The sequence below is a fragment of the Carcharodon carcharias genome, chromosome 34 (genome assembly GCF_017639515.1).
Source record: "Carcharodon carcharias isolate sCarCar2 chromosome 34, sCarCar2.pri, whole genome shotgun sequence".
Lineage (NCBI taxonomy): Eukaryota > Metazoa > Chordata > Chondrichthyes > Lamniformes > Lamnidae > Carcharodon > Carcharodon carcharias.
Genome location: NC_054500.1, coordinates 3532882 through 3549552, shown reverse-complemented (window position 1 = coordinate 3549552; position 16671 = coordinate 3532882). Strand labels below are relative to the sequence as shown.

Genomic DNA, 16671 nt, shown 5'->3' with positions numbered 1-16671 from the left:
CATAAACGCATGGTATTCCCTACTGAGGGGGTTAGCTTGAGTCAGGAAATTTGTGATTGGGATAGAGATGGGCCTGTCATCCTCAGACGCAGATTAGAGATGGCCACAGGGGCAGCCAAGTGGGCTGTTTAAAAGACTCTCCTTCGTACTCTGGGACTTCGCCCCAGTTGTCTTGCTAAATATTAAGCTCTCTGGCCTTCACACCTCTCACTACACTCCCACCCACTCTCCATGCCCCTCCTACATGCCAACTCATTGCACATCCAAGCCCATTCACCCCAGCATATGCTCTGTGCAGAGCCAAATGAATCCTCTATTAACAACGGCATGTGTGGGAATGCTTAGAAAGACAATTCATAACTATATTAAAGAAAATGCTGCTTCAACAACCCAATGTGTCAAATCTCTATCTTGTATTAATAAACAATGAACCAGTGACAAGAGATCTAAAAGAAATTTGCTCACTGGCTTTCCTGCTGTGCACCTGTTTCCACAACCTTCTCCCACAGCAATGAAAATTAGGGTGCTGCGAATGGGGCAGGAATCCTGGAAAGGTCCGCGGTTTCATGACTCCAAAGCAAACCAACATTTCCCCACCCCACCTCCAAACAACCAGACAACAGCCTTGCTTTTGTTCCGTTTGCAGAGGATTACTTATCCTCCTGCTAGCTTATGTCTGTGAACCAAAAGAGGGGAGCTTTCCTTCGTGTAGTTGCTTACACTGTCAAAAGTGCCTGGGAAATTCCTTGAATCTTTTTGCAGAGAGAACAACAGTATAAAAGTGGAAATTTGTCAATCCACTGATTGGTTAAGGAATGTACTCTGTTGGAGGGGGGAGACTTCAACAGTGTTTGCTCTGGAGGAGTGCAGAATCACACTTAGCAACTTCTAAACTTCTAGCTTAATCTGCATGTGTGCTGATTCCAGAAGTTGCTCTCAGTTCAGTAGAGTAATGATGGTGAATACAGAGAGTTCTGTCATCACTACCACAGTAAAATTCATGCCACTATCATCAGGCCACCGTGCAAGTTGTGTTCAAGAAGCTTGTGTACTGGTGACCTGCAGCCACACCAACTTTGGGGGCTGCACCACTTCCAGTGTACAGGCACATGCTGCTCCTGGAGCAGGCTGAAATTTGATACATCTAAACTGTTAAAGCAAAGGATTAAGGGTAGCACAGCAAACATACTCCAAAAGAAACATCTCCAATCACAATAGGCATTTGTCAAGGTTTTGCTGAGCTGAAACTAGGGAGAAATTTTGCTTTCACACGATTAGATTAAGATGGTCAGTTTGCTCATGAACATTAGGAAGTATCAATTCTTATTAATCTTTCTTTCCAATTAAAAAATGCCTGACTTTCTCCCTGAGAATTACAACTACCTGACCAATGGTTTTTATCCTCTTGAAGCAGTCGTTAGAACTCAAATGTTCATAAACAAAAACAAATTTATTTCAAAAGATTTAAGGCAAGGGGTTTAAGAAAAATAAACGAACACAGCTAATAATATACATACGAAAAAGAGGGGACATCATACAATACTGCAATATTCAAAACAATGTGCATTTACCATAATACATTATTGCGTTGCAATGTCTAACCTTATACAGGTATATGTACAGCAGAACTAAAACAAGTACTATCCATGTGCATCATACAGTGTTTTTAAAAATGCAATAAACTTTTTAAAAATGTTGCATATCAGAAACCCTGATTAAGAAGAACAACCCCTTTTGCAATAGGGATTCAGCCCTCTACACGCGACAAAATTTAAGACATCACATATTTAGTTTTTTTTAAAAATAGTATCAAACTAGCTCTGAAAAATACTTATGCATGAATAGGCTTCAGCCTATGATTCCTTGCACCAGGAGGTCAGGGGAAAGGGACTGAGCAAAAACCAAAAATTCTCCCCTTGAGACAGCAAAATTAAAAACAAAAGTGTCTCAGATTTATTTCAGGTAATCAGCACAAAAAGTTTCTATGAATACACTAAAATAGAACATTATACCTGACTAATCAGGTATAGCCAGCTGACTCTCACTGTATTTGAGATATCAATATTGCAGTCTACTCATTAATTCAAAATTCAATTAAAATTGAATGGCCAGATAATTTGAAGAGCTGAATTCTAACTTTTATGTTTGTATTGCTCAATTTAAATTAGATAACTCAGTTTTCCTTAAAAATATAATAAACAGTTTGAATTACAGAGTAGACTGCCTTTTGAAACCAGTAATGTCAACCAACTGTACTTTCCTATGTTTAGCTATTTTGAGCTATTTTGTAGGTGGTTTGGGATTGTTTCACAGAAATATATAATCTTTATGGTTTGTACAAAATTTTTTAAAAACAAAAACCAAACAATTCTGGAAAGGTTAACTAGATTTTAAAACATACTGAAATCATTTTCTGGGCTCTTATTTCTCATAGAAGGTGTGGGTGCAGAATTAAATAGTTGTGTGTGTCTATGGAGCTGCAGATGTGTGTTGTTCTTCAATTACCTAAAGTGACTATTAAACATTTTCTGCAAGTCATCAGTACATAAGCTTCTGTAACAATGGAGGGATCTGACCAATTCTGAACAAAAAGAAGAAAATTTGGAAAGCTTTTCTGAGCTTAAATAAACTACTGACTATAATTCTAATATGACATGTTGATTATGGTTCCCTCGTTAGAGGAGCTGCATAAAATACACTTATTAGAATGCTGTACAATTTCCTAGGTCAATGTTCAATTTTAACATCCTTTTCTGGCTCCTCAAATGCATCAATTCAATGTTGTAATTGTAGTTTTTGCGCCATCATTTTTATCAACAGTTCTGAATAGTGTTCGAGTAAAGCTGTTGCCTTGCCATTCTCAAGAGATTCTGAAGCAAATGGTGGCTTGTTTACCAGAGAAGCCGAAATTGGCAAACACTCTACAGAGTTCAAATGCTTCCTCGCAGAGGAAAATGCATCACACAGGATGGCTTTCATCTGGGACTTCACTTCCGGTGCATCTTCACTGGACGTCACCTGTAAAGAAAGGATTGGAGCAATTATTTAAAAAAAAAAAATTCCTTCCTCCTGAGGTACAGCTGCTCAGACAGGAGCTGTTCTGGTAGGGTGCACATGTTTCACACAGCTGATTTTTTAAAGAACTAGGTGAGGAAGGTATTGTAGCTCAGCTAAGTTTTGTTTTCAAGTAACGTCCATTCATGAGCATCCCACAGCAGTAATCAAAAGCAAGAACAGGTGATCTTTTCCCTCCCTATTCTTGGGATACTAAAACTAACTCAGAACAATGACTACCCTCAGCTAATTCAATCAATACCATATTTCATTTTGTCACAATTTACATCCCCGACCACTTCGCAATGATTTGGATTGTGGATCTCTGTAGGAACCAATGTGACTGAGGGGTGCACTTTAACATTCTGGGGAATGAAGCCAGACAGGTGGCTGAGGTGGTGGTGGGGGACCATTTTAGTAATAGCAACCACAACATGGTACAATTTAAGCTCGTTATGGACAAAGAAATAGACAAATGCAAAAAAATGTTTTGGATTGGGGGGAGAGCAGATTTTAATAAAATAAAGCAGGATCTGGCCAAGGTAGACTGGGAACAGCTAAATCGACAGAAGAGCAGCGGGGAGCATTCAAAAAGGAAATGGGGAGGGTACAAACTCAACATGTTCCCTCTAGGGTGATAGGAAGGAGTAACAGCCCAGAGAACCATGGATGACCCAAGATATTCAGGACACGATGAGAAGGAAAAGAGAGGTTTTTAGCAGGAGCAAATCAGCGGAGGCATTAGTGGAGTACAGACAGTGAAGGGTGGAGCTTAAGAAAGTAATTAGGAGAGCTAAGAGGAGATATGAGAAAGCTCTGGCTGGTGAAAGTAGGGAAAATCCCAAGATATTCTACAAGTATATCAATGGGAAGAGGATAACCAGGGAAAGAGTAGGGCCCATTCAGGACCAAGGGGGCAATCTATGGGTGGAGCCAAAGGAAATCGGTAGAGTGTTGAACGAATACTTCACATCTGTCTTCACCCAAGAGAATGAGGATAAAGGTATGGAACTCGGGGGGAGAGACTGCGAGGTTCTTGAGCAAATTGATACAGGGAGTGATAAGGTATTAGAGGTGTTGGCAGGCTTAAAAGTGGACAAATCTCCAGGCCCGGATGATTTGTGTCCCAGACTGCTGAGGGAGGCAAAGGACGAGATCGCAGGGGCTCTGACCCTAATTTTTAATTCCTCTCTGGCCACAGGGGAGGTGCCAGAGGGTTGGAGAACAGCTAATGTGGTTCCGCTATTTAAGAAGGGTTGTAGAGATAAGCCAGGGAACTACAGACCAATGAGTCTCACGTCAGTGGTAGGGAAACTATTGGAGAAAATTCTGAAGGAGAGAATCTATCTCCACTTGGAGAGGCAAAGTTTGATCAGGGATAGTCAGCATGGCTTTGTCAGAGGGAGGTCATGCCTAACAAATTTGACTGAATTTTTTGAGGTGACGACCAGGTGTGTAGATGAGGGTAGTGCAGTCGACGTAGTTTATATGGATTTCAGTAAAGCCTTTGACAAGGTCCCACGTGAGAGACTTATAAAGGTGGCCAATGCACATGGGATACAGGGTAATTTGATAAGGTGGATTCAAAATTGGCTTAGTTATAGGAGACAAAGGAGACAGAAGGCTGCTTTAGTGGCTGGAAGCCAGTGTCCAGTGGCGTACCACTGGAGTGGGTCCCCTATTATTCGTCATTTATATAAACGACATAGATGATTACCTGAGGGGTAGGATTAGTAAGTTTGCGGATGACACAAAGATTGGCCGGATGGTTAACAGTGAGGCTGAGTGTCTTGGGCTACAGGAAGATGTAGATGGGATGGTCAAATGGGCAGATAAGTGGCAGATGGAATTTAACCCTGATAAGTGTGAGGTGATACCCTGTGGAAGGAGTAATTTGACAAAGAAGTATTCAATGAACAGCATGGCACTAGGAAGTTCTGAAGAACAAAGGAACCTTGGCGTGTGTGTCCATAGGTCTCTGAAGGCGGAGGGGCATGTTAGTGGGGTGGTGAAAAAGGCATATGGGACACTTGCCTTTATCAATCGAGGCATAGATTACAAAAGCAGGGAGGTCATGTTGGAGTTGTATAGAACCTTGGTGAGGCCACAGCTGGAGTACTGTGTGCAGTTCTGGTCGCCACATTATAGGAAGGATGTGATTGCACTGGAGGGGGTGCAGAGATTATTCACCAGGATGTTGCCTGGGATGAAACATTTAAGTTATGAAGAGAGGTTGGATAGACTTGGGTTGGAGCAGAGAAGACTGAGGGGCAACCTGATCGACGTGTACAAGATTACGAAGGGCATGGACAGGGTGGATAGGGAGCATCTGTTCCCCTTAGTTGAAGAAGAAGTCACGAGGGGACACAAGTTCAAGGTGAGGGGCAGGAGGTTTACTGGGGGATGTGAAGAAAATCTTTTTTATCTAGAGGGTGGTGATGGTCTGGAACATGCTGCCTGGGAGGGTGGTGGAGGTGGGTTGCCTCACATCCTTTAAGAAGTACCTGGATGAGCACTTGGCACGTCATAACATTCGAGGTTATGGGCCAAGTGCTGGTAAATGGGATTAGGTAGGTAGGTCAGGTGTTTCTCATGCGTTGGTGCAGACTCAATTGGCCGAAGGGTCTCTTCTGCACTGTGAGATTCTGTGAACATATATACACTAGTGTTGCTGATTTTCCTCCTCACTCACTGTTTCTATGTACAAGAGATGTATCATTCCAATCATTTTCCAGTAGAAAATGCCCAATGAACAATGGGGCACTGGCATCAGTACTGGAACAGGAAGGATCTGTACCGTTGGGACAGTCTCTACTGTGTGTGTGTGTGTGTGTGTGTGTGTGTGTGTGTGTGTGTGTGTGTGTGTGTGTGTGTGTGTGTGTTGGGGGGCCGGGGGGGGGGGGGGGGGGTGGAGGTGGTGTAGATTCAACTTCATGGAAAATTATGAAAAAACTGAAAAGAACGGAGAGCCCAGGAGAGGCTATTAAAGTCCCCAGAACACAAAATAGGACAGAGTGTTTGGAAAGGGCTAGGAATCTAACTTCATGTACATCAGATAAAGGGACGACAATGAGAAAGGGGATGGGAAATACAGGACTGAAGGTGTTGTATCTGAATGCATGTAGTATACGAAATAAGGTAAAAGAGCTTGTGGCGCAGATTGAAATTGGCAGGTATGATGTGGTGGGCATCATGGAGACATGGCTGCAACAGGATCAGGACTGGGAGCTAAATATCCAAGGATATACATTCTATCGAAAAGATAGGCAGGTTGGCAGAGGGGCTGGGGTTGCTTTGTTAGTAAGAAATGAAATTAAATCGATAGCAAGAAATGACATAGGGTCAGATGATGTAGAATCTGTGTGGGTAGAGTTGAGGAACCGCAAAAGTAAAAAAAAAATAATGGGAGTTATGTACAGGCCTCAGAACAGTAGTCAGGACGTGGGGCACAAGATACACCAGGAGATAGAAAAGGCATGTAAGAAAGACAAAGTTACTGTGATCATGGGGGATTCCAATATGCAGATAGACTGGGAAAATCAGGTTGGTAGTGGAACCCAAGAAAAGGAACTTGTGGAGTGTCTACGACATGGCTTTTTGGAACAGCTTGTGGTGGAGCCCACTAGGGAACAGGCAATTCTAGATTTAGTGATCTGTAATGAGGCAGATTTGATAAGGGAGCTTAAAGTGAAGGAACCCTTAGGAGGAAGTGACCATAATGGAGAATGGGGTTGAGAAACTTATCAGCCATGATTGAATGGCGGAGCAAACTTGATGGGCCAAATGGCCTAATTTCTGCTCCTATGTTTTATGGTCTTAGGTAGGGAACCAGACAAAAGCGCATTGCTAGTTCAACAGTCCACTGATTAATCTGGCCGTCCAGTGCCTGGGTGCCTATTTTAGGCAAATGTAGTATATCTAAACTCATTGTAATCAATTGGCAATAGACAAATAGAGTCCTAAAGGATGCCTTCTTTCAAATCTCTATTAGTTTGATCTAAGAATTTTGACATCTTTCATCTTTACTAGCAAGTCAGTAAATAAACCAAGATGGCCTTGCAGCAGTTTTATATTATTTTAATTTCAATAGCTGCTTAGAATTGATGGTTTCCTTTTCAAAAAAATATTGTAGGGTGTGGCCAGAGGAAGCATTTACTACCCATCCCTAGTAGCTCTCATGAAGGTAGTGGCTAGTTGTCTTCTTCAACCTCTGCAGTTGTGTGATGTAGGTAAACCCACAGGGCCGTTAGGTAGGGGATTTCAGGATTTTGATCTAGTGATGATGAAGGAATGCCATTACACGTCCAAAGTGGGATGGTGAGAGACTTGGAGGGCACATGTTGGTGTGGTGTTCTCATACACTTGCTGCTCTGGCCCTTCCAGGCAGTGGAGATTGTGGGTTTGTGAGAAGATTCTGTCCAAATGACCAAAGTAGAAATGTAAACACAAATTTTATGGACAACTTGAACCCGAGGCAACATTACAATGATTAAACGGAAAAAAAAATTCCACAATCTCAGGAACATTAAGCCAATGGGCCTCATGTCAGAAACTAGGGTTTGGTCTATCTTCTATGCTTTTAAAAAGTGAGGTACAGCATATATTTTTTGACAGTTCATCAGTAAATGAAGATGAAGATTATGTAGCATAATAACATTCCACTCTGCTGTATCTCCTCCCTGCCTTCCTAAAGAGGGGATTGACAGCCTTCTGATTCAACTTTAGGCTGATATTCATTATTAAAAAAAATTCACATGTGAACTGGTTTTATTTCTAGGCAGTGAAACCACTATTCACCATGGAAAAGGAAACATCCATATAGCTGCTAAATGCAATGCTTCTGTGCAGTACTAATTTTATGTAGCCCTTTTAAATGCCACAGTATTCCCTTGAAACCTATTACAACATTGTGCACAGGTTGTCTGATGTAAATATTATGCAAGACCCTGCTGTGAGCAAAGAAACAGGCCATTCAACCCAATAGGGCTGTGCCCGTTTCATGTTCTACACTATTGTTCTTCCAACCTTCTTCACCTAACCCCATCAAGATAACCTTTTCTTCCTTTATCCCCTCATATGTTTATCTACCTTCCCTTAAATGCATCCATGTTGGTCACCTCAACTACTGCTGTGAAAGCGAGTTCCATTTGTCTTGATGTGAAACTATTGGGAGAAGCACCCACTGAAGTCTTGGACTTCCAGAAGGCCTTTGACAAGGTGCCGCACAGGAGGCTGCTCAGTAAGATAAGAGCCCATGGTGTTAGAGGCAAGGTACTAGCTTGGATAAAAGATTGGCTGTCTGGCAGGAGGCAGAGAGTGGGGATAAGGGGGTCCTTCTCAGGATGGCGGCCAGTGACTAGTGGAGTTCCGCAGGGGTCAGTGTTGGGACCACAACTTTTCACTTTATACATTAATGATCTAGATGAAGAAACTGAGGGCATCCTGGCGAAGTTTGCTGATGATACAAAGATAGGTAGAGGGACAGGTAGGTAGTATTGAGGAGGCAGGGAGGCTGCAGAAAGATTTGGACAGGTTAAGAGAATGGGCAAAGAAGTGGCAGATGGAATACAACGTGGGGAAGTGTGAGGTCATGCACTTTGGTAGGAAGAATAGAGGCATAGACTATTTTCTAAATGGGGAGAGAATTCAGAAATTTGGAGTGTAAAGGGACTTGGGAGTCCTAGTCCAGGATTCTCTTAAGGTTAACTTGCAGGTTGAGTCGGTAGTTAGGAAGGCAAATGCAATGTTGGCATTTATTTCGAGAGGACTAGAATATAAAAGCAGGGATGTGCTGCTGAGGCTTTATAAGGCTCTGGTCAGACCACATTTAGAATATTGTGAGCAATTTTGGGCCCTGTATCTCAGGAAGGATGTGCTGGCCCTGGAGAGGGTCCAGAGGAGGTTCACGAGAACGATCCCAGGAATGAAAGGCTTAACATATGAGGAACGTTTGAGGACTCTGGGTCTATACTCGATGGAGTTTAGAAGGATGAGGGGGGATCTGATTGAAACCTACAGAATACTGAAAGGCCTGGATAGAGTGGACGTGGGGAAGATGTTTCCATTAGCAGGAGAGACTAGGACCCGAGGGCACAGCCTCAGAGTAAAGGGAAGACCTTTTAGAACAGAGATGAGGAGAAACTTTTTTAGCCAGAGAGTGGTGAATCTATGGAATTCATTGCCACAGAAGGCCGTGGAGGCCAGGTCATTGAGTGTATTTAAGACTGAGAAAGATAGTTTCTTGACTGGTTAGAGGATCAAAGGTTATGGGGAGAAGGCGGGAGAATGGGGTTGTAAAACTTATCAGCCATGATTGAATGGCAGAGCAGACTCGATGGGCCGAATGGACTAATCTCCAATCCTATGTCTTATGGTCTAAGTCAGGCAGGTAGGAGTAACAAAGTAGGTCAGAGCTCAAATAGGTCAGTTTTCTGCACCCTTAATCAAAAATACAACAAATAGTGGAGAAAACAAAGCTGTTTGAAATAGGGAAAAGAGTAGAATTAAGATATTGATGAAGTTAATCAACATGTACCTACCTTGCTGTACAGCTGCAAGGCCTTATGCAAAGTGCTCTGAAGTTCTGTTACGACATACTCGCAGTTCTCGATACTGACTACAAGATCTGCAAAAATCAAGAACCAATGGAGGAAAAAATTCAACATACTTGTAAACATACTAGGAGAAGCAGCATCAGTGAATCACAAAATATTTCCCCCCACACCCATGTAATCTGATACCTGCACAGCGTTTCATTTTGTGTAGAAATAAGGCATAAATGGTGTTAAAAGTAAAAATGGTAGCTTCTGGTGTATCACACAGCAGCCGCAATCAAATGCTGCTCAGGACTCTCGATCAAAAAAGTTAGTGACTACCCATGCATTGGATGCATGAACTAAGCTTAGATTTTTCAGTTTTTTTTTAAAAATTCTTTCACAGGATGTGGGCATCCCTGGTTAGGTCAGCATTTTTTTTTTATTGCCCAGCCCTAATTGCCCTTGAGAAGGCAGTGGTGAGCTGACTTCTTGAACCTCTACACTACATGTGGTATACGTACATCCAACAGTAAGGGAGGGAGTTCCAGTATTTTGACCCAGCAAAAGTGAAGGAACAGCGATGTATTCCCAAGTCAAGATGTTGTGTGGCTTGGAGGAGAACTTGCAGGTGTTGGTATTCCCATGCATCTGCTGTCCTTGTCCTTCCAGTTGGTAGAGGTTGCAGGTTTGGAAGGTGCTGTCAGAGGAGCCTTGGCATATTGCTGCAGTGCATCTTGTAGGTGGTACACAATGCTGCCACTGTGCATTAGTGGTGGAGGGAGTGGATGTTGAAGGTGGTGCATGGGGTACCAATCAAGCAGGCTCCTTTTTCCTGGATGGTATTGAGCTTCCCGAGTGTTGTTGGAGCTGTACTCATCCAGGCAAGTGGAGAGTATTCCATCACACTCCTGACTTATGCCTTGTAGATGGTGGACACGCTTAGGGGAGTCAGGAGGAGAGTTACACACCACAGAATTCCCAGCCTTTGACCTGCTATTGTAGCCACACTATTGTTATGACTGCTCCAGCATGTTAAAAGTGGGTGATTCAGTGATGGTAATACCATTGAATGTAAAGTGTGTGGGTGGGGGGAAGGGGGGTGGAATGGCTGGATTCTCTCTTGTTGGAGATGGACATTGTCTGGCACATGTGGGCACAAAGGTTACTTGCCACTTATCAGCCCAAGCCTGAAGGTTGTCCAGGTCCTGCTGCATATGGGCATGGACTGCTTCGGTATCCGAGGATTCATCCGGTTTCATTCCTTCTTGGTTTTGATACAACTGAGTGGCTTGCTAGGCCATCTCAGTGTCAACTTAGTCATATGTAGGCCAAACCATGTAAAGATAGCAGATTTTCTTCCCTAAAGGAATCCATTAGTGAACCAGATGGATTTTCAAATCGACTATGGATTCATGATCGCTATTAACAAGACTAGCTTTTAAATTCCAGATGTATTGATTGAATTTAAATTCCACTGGCTGTCGTGGTGGGGGGATCTGAACCCGTGTCCCCAGAGCACTAGTCTGGGCTTCTGGAATACTGGTCCAGCATATTACCACTACTCCAGACGTTAAATTGAGTTGCTAGGAGATTTAACCTGAAAACAGATGGGAATTAACCCTTCACATCCTGAATATTTTCCTTCAATTCCATGGGAAGAAATTATAACGACTTTGAAAGGTGAATCCACTTTTCATCACTAAAAGTTTGAAGTTAGTCATTATTCATCTGGCCATAATATCTACCTACACAATTTAAACATTTATTATGTGTAAGCATCAGAACAACTGCACTTATGCAATGCATGCACTACAACATTCAAGTATCTTAAAGTTATACACAAGAATATTTTTTTGGTTGCTGGGCAGAAAGTGGAAGGAAGAAAGGTCTTACCATACCCAGCAGAAGCACACACCCCTGAACTGTCCAGACAACTGCAACATCTGCAGTTCAGGTCGCTTAAATGGTAGAATAATATAGCAGTAGAGAGGCTTTTAAGTGGAGATAGAGTTAGGGTGGGGAAAAAACAAATGGCATAAAAAACAAAAACAAACAAACATTCTTATTCAAGTTAGCCAAGAAGAAAACAAACTTTACTGTGACAGAACTATAAAGATTAATTCTATATCTTTTCTTCAAAAAATAATATTGGGAGCCAGAGATGCAATGGAAGCTAAATACATATTGGAAATTATAGTACCTGTTTCATTGGTGGGTTGCTCTTCAATCCCTGCACATTCTCTGGGTGATTTAGGAACACTTGTGGGAAGGTAGTTTCTTTTGGTGATAGTTATAGAATTATTGCTCACTCCATTGCTGTTGGGACTGATGCTGTCGTGCTGTGGTAGTACAGTAATTGAGTCCCATGACTGAAATACTTCTAACTTGTGCTCCATGACATCTTGAGAATTGTTACAGTGCTCCGAATTCCCAGTATCTCTCTTTAGGATTGTCAATGAGTTCATGTTTGGGCTGCTCCCATTTTCCTCAGCATCTTCACAAACGGTTTGATCTTTTTTAGCCAAACACACTGGTTGTGTAGGTGTGACTGCTGAGGTAGATAGCCGTGTGGAGTCCTGGCCAGCACGCAGTTTTTGTTTGACCTTCGAAACAGCAACACCATTAGCTATCGGAGGAGGCATCAGCAGTCTGTCTGTGTGCATTTTGGAAAGGTTCAAAGTTAAGTTAGCTCTAGCTTGATGGTTCCCATAAGACAAAGCACCATTCTGTAATGTCTCTTTTGACGCCACCTTTTCTTTAAGATTTTCAGTTGGACCATCTTCACTTGGAGTGGAGCCATTCACGGACTCCATTAAGTCTACAGTAGATACTGCTCTGGAACTAGGTAAACTCATAGCACTCGACTGTCCTAAGGTTTTCAGGTGCAGGTTTTCTCCCATTGATGCACTACGTGACATTTTAGCTTTGAAACTGGCAGTTGGGTGCATGTAGGACCTGGGTTTGCCAGGTTTGCTCTTCGACACCTCTTTGCTCAAAGTTGCAGCAAGCATGTCCATTTTGCCATACAGTGAATGTCTCTGCACTGTCCCCTCATTTACATGCATATTATGCATGCTGGATCCTGAGGCTGCTATGAATGAAGCGGATGACACCTGTTCTTCTGATTGAAAATGAGAAAAAATAAATGAGGTCAAATATTTAGTTAATGCACTTATGGCAAAAAGGTGGAAAAGATTGTGAAATGGAAATTAATCATTTTATTAACAAAAGGGCATTTGCTTGGGGTGTATTAACTACCATTTTGTAATAGAAAACTTCTAGGGTTAAATCTTACCTGCTTGTACCAGGTCCATCACAGAGACTGAGCGTTTATACATTAGGCTTCTTCCATTATATGGTGCTGCACCTTTCACCCCTGTCAATGCATGAGACATCTCGGCACTTGAACTCACTGACTCTAAACCCCATTCACTTCCACTGTACACTTTCTCAACACTTTGACTCAACATTTCATCGCTATGGTTCTTTGCCCCTTCGAAAGATGGCTGTGACTTGGATCCTTTAACTTCTATAAAAGGTTTAATTTCAGCACTTAATTGTGTAGATTTGTAACTTGTCTGTGAGGGGGGAGGAAAGAGAAACACAATTATAAAACAAAGATACATTTACTTGTCACAAATTTTCTTTTAGTCTTATTTTTGTTCAGTGGTAACTGATGGTTCAAGTAGGGACTGTATTCCATGATCACCCAAAGCTACATCGCATATCTACCCCAGCATCAACTGGAGTAAAAGATGCTGTTAGGGAATTTAGATGTCACATTAGCCATATAGAGATAAAGGGATTAATCTACAAATGCTGAAATACAAATTTTTTTAATGAGTCCAGTATTTCAAGTATCTTCTATCTTTCACTGAACTCTGTGCTGATTACCACATAGCAATGGAAACATACAATCTGTCCTGAGCAATATTATAGCTGTGCAAGATAGTGGGATTCACAGAAACATTCTTGTACTTAGCAGAATTACAACAACGTTCAATTAAGAAATAGATTCCCCTCAAATTGAATAAGTGATGACAATTTTTAATTTCAACTATGCTTAATGCACACAGCAAGTCAAATCAGAATCACATAGGAAAGTTTGACTAATATTTTCCACGTTTTTCTTAAGAAAAGTGATAGGGTAGTGCTAGAGCAGGATGAGCTCAGCTCAGGTCCAATGCTGGTCTATACAATAGGTTCCAAAGAAAGGGGATAAAATGTGAAGTCAGAATAATTTACAGCAATCCAGTCTAAGTTTTTCTAAAACAGAAACAGAATTACCTGGAAAAACTCAGCAGGTCTGGCAGCATCGGCGGAGAAGAAAAGAGCTGACGTTTTGAGTCCTCTTCGAGTTCTGTCGAAGGGTCATGAGGACTCGAAACGTCAGCTCTTTTCTTCTCCGCCGATGCTGCCAGACCTGCTGAGTTTTTCCAGGTAATTCTGTTTCTGTTTTGGATTTCCAGCATCCGTAGTTTTTTTGTTTTTATCTAAGTTTTTCTAACTTTATTCTTTCACAGGTTGTGGGCTAGCATTTATTGCTCATCCCTAATTTTTGCCCCCGAAAAGCAGTGGCACACCACCTTCTTGAACTGCTGCAGTCCATGTAGTATAGGTACACCCACATGGCTGTTAGGAAGGGAGTTCCAGGATTTTGACCCAGCAACAGTAAAGTGACTGTAATATAGTTCCAGGACAGGACGGTGTACAACTTGGAGGGAAACTTGCAGGTGATGGTCCTATGTATCTGCTGCCCTTATCCTTCTAGGTGGTAGAGGTGACGGGTTTAGAAGGTGCTGTCGAAGAAGCCTTGGTGAATTGCTGCAGTGCATCTTGAAGCTAGTACGGACTGCTGTCACTGTGTGTCAGTAGTGAGGGAGCAAATGTTTAAGGTGTGGATTGGATGCCAATCAAGCGTGCAGCTTTGTCCTGGATGGTGTCGAGTGTTTTTGGAGCTGCACTCATCCAGGCAAGTGCAGAATATTCCATCACACTCCTGACTTGAGCCTTGTAGATGGTGGCCAGATTTTGGCAAGTCAGGAGGTGGGTTACTCACGAATTCCCAGCTTCTGACCTGCTCATGTAGCCCGAGTGTTTATATGGTTGGTCCAGTTCAGATTTTGGTCAGTGGTAAACCGCAGGATATTGATAGAGGGGGATTTGTTGACAGCAATGCCACTGACATTCACATGAATGAACCAGATGGGTTTTTAACCAGATGGTTTCATGGTCACCATTATTGAGAATAATTACAAATTTATTAATCAAATTTAAATTCCAACTGCCATGGTGGGATTTGAACCCATGTCCCCAGAGCACTGGTCTGAACCTCTAGATAGTGGTCATGTCACTGGACGAACAAAGTTCAGAAGGGGTGTGCAAAAGAATATGAGAAGGGACTATCAGTTAACGTAAAAAGGGTATCCAAAAGTCAGTCATAGGCATATAAGTAGTAAAATAATGCTAGAGGAGGAGTAGGGTTGATTAGGGACCAAAAATAAGATTTATGCGTGAGGGCAGAGGGAATGGCTGAGGAAGTAAATTAACATTTTGCACCTGTTTTTAACCAAGGAAGAGGATGCTGCAAAAATCATATTGAAAGAGAAAGTAGTTGACATACTGATTATGCTAAAAACTGATAAAAAGGTTGTACTGGAAAGGCTAGCTGTACTTAAAGTTGATTAGTCACCAGGATCAGAGATTTATCTGAGAATACTAAGGAAAGCAAGGGTGGAAATTAAAGTCACTTAGGCAAATGTAGATTAATTAAGGAAAACAAGTGGGGATTTGTTAAAAGCAAATTGCATTTAAGTTTTTTTGATTAGGCAACACTGAGGTTTGATGAGGGTAATGCAGTTGATGTGCTGCACACAGGCTTCTGAAAGGCGTTTGATAAAGTGTCACATAACAGACTTGTGAGCAAAAGGGGTAATGGCAGCATGGATATGAAATTGGCTGAGTGACAAGAAACAGAAAATAGTAGCGAACAGTTGTTTTTCAGACTGGAGGACTTTATATGGTGGGTTTCCCTGGGCCGGGAAGGATTGTGATGGGCTCCAAGAGGACAAGGACATTCCACAAAGGTAGAATGGGCACAGGTAATATAAAATAAAAGACAAAAGGATTCCAAGAGCAGAATGACAAGGGGGGATATATGTGCACAAATTGTTGACAGTTGAGAAAGGGGACATATGAGGTCCAGGGCTTTATAAATAGAAGGACAGAGTGCAAAAGTAAGGAAGCTAGAGCAAACCCTAAAATGTGCCTCAACTGAGTAATCTTCATAAAACACTGACTCAGCCTCAACTGGAATGATGTGTCCAATTCTGGGCACCACATTTTAGGAAGGATCTGAAGGCACTAGAGAGGGTGCAAGAAAAGATCGACAAGAATGAAGTTCTTCCCTGGAACCAGATATATAGATAGATTGGAGAAATTGGGACTGTTCTCCTTGGAGAAGAGATGGTTGAGAGTTTGATAGAGCCACTGGGATGGAGTAGGTTAAGAAAAACCGTTCCTATTGGTGCAAGGGTCAAGAACCAGAGGACAATGATTTAAAAGTGATTGTCAAAAGAACCAAAGGCAACATGAAGGGAAACTTTTAAGCTGGTGCTTAGGTTTGGAATGCACTGCCCAAGAATGTGGTGGGGGCAGATTCAATAATGGCTTTCAAAAGGGAATTGGATAATTATCTGAAGTATTACAAAGGTGTGCAATACAGAATATTGATATTGGATATATTGAGAACATTTTGTGCTAAAAAGGACACTGTCTTACAGTGGCTACTAAATTGCACTTGTGAACGCCACAAGCCAATTTATGGAGACAGTTTACAGAGCTCTGAGACAATGGCTAAGATAAGTCCCAGACTGAACCCAGAAATGTGACCCAGCTCTTGGTGTAAAATATATTGGATTTGAACTAACATACAGAGACTGCCATAGTGACAGTAAGGGCAACAGCCTCAGCACTCCCCCTCTCTCTCAGAAACCTCTCTCAACAAAGCTGAGCCCTGTTTGTGGTTTGAAAACCCACCAGAAGACCTCACGGTTGTTAACCAAGAATTCTTAAAGGAGCA

At 42.1% G+C, this 16671-nt stretch overlaps 1 protein-coding gene across 4 annotated transcripts in view; it reads right to left on the bottom strand.

The window, feature by feature from the left end:
• Nucleotides 1–1431: 1431 nt before the first annotated feature.
• Nucleotides 1432–16671, bottom strand: part of LOC121272697 (mitogen-activated protein kinase-binding protein 1-like) — a 140833-nt gene continuing 125593 nt past the window's right edge. For 2 of the 4 annotated variants that reach the window (XM_041179434.1, XM_041179432.1), the window contains exons 28-31: nucleotides 12886–13168; nucleotides 11791–12711; nucleotides 9594–9679; nucleotides 1432–3018 (exon numbers count right to left, since the gene is read on the bottom strand). In XM_041179434.1, coding sequence (XP_041035368.1) covers nucleotides 2776–3018; nucleotides 9594–9679; nucleotides 11791–12711; nucleotides 12886–13168 — 1533 coding nt within the window. In that variant the 3' untranslated portion in view covers nucleotides 1432–2775. The remainder of the gene's footprint in view (nucleotides 3019–9593; nucleotides 9680–11790; nucleotides 12712–12885; nucleotides 13169–16671) is intronic. The other 2 variants (XM_041179433.1, XM_041179435.1) reach the window with 2 other exon arrangements.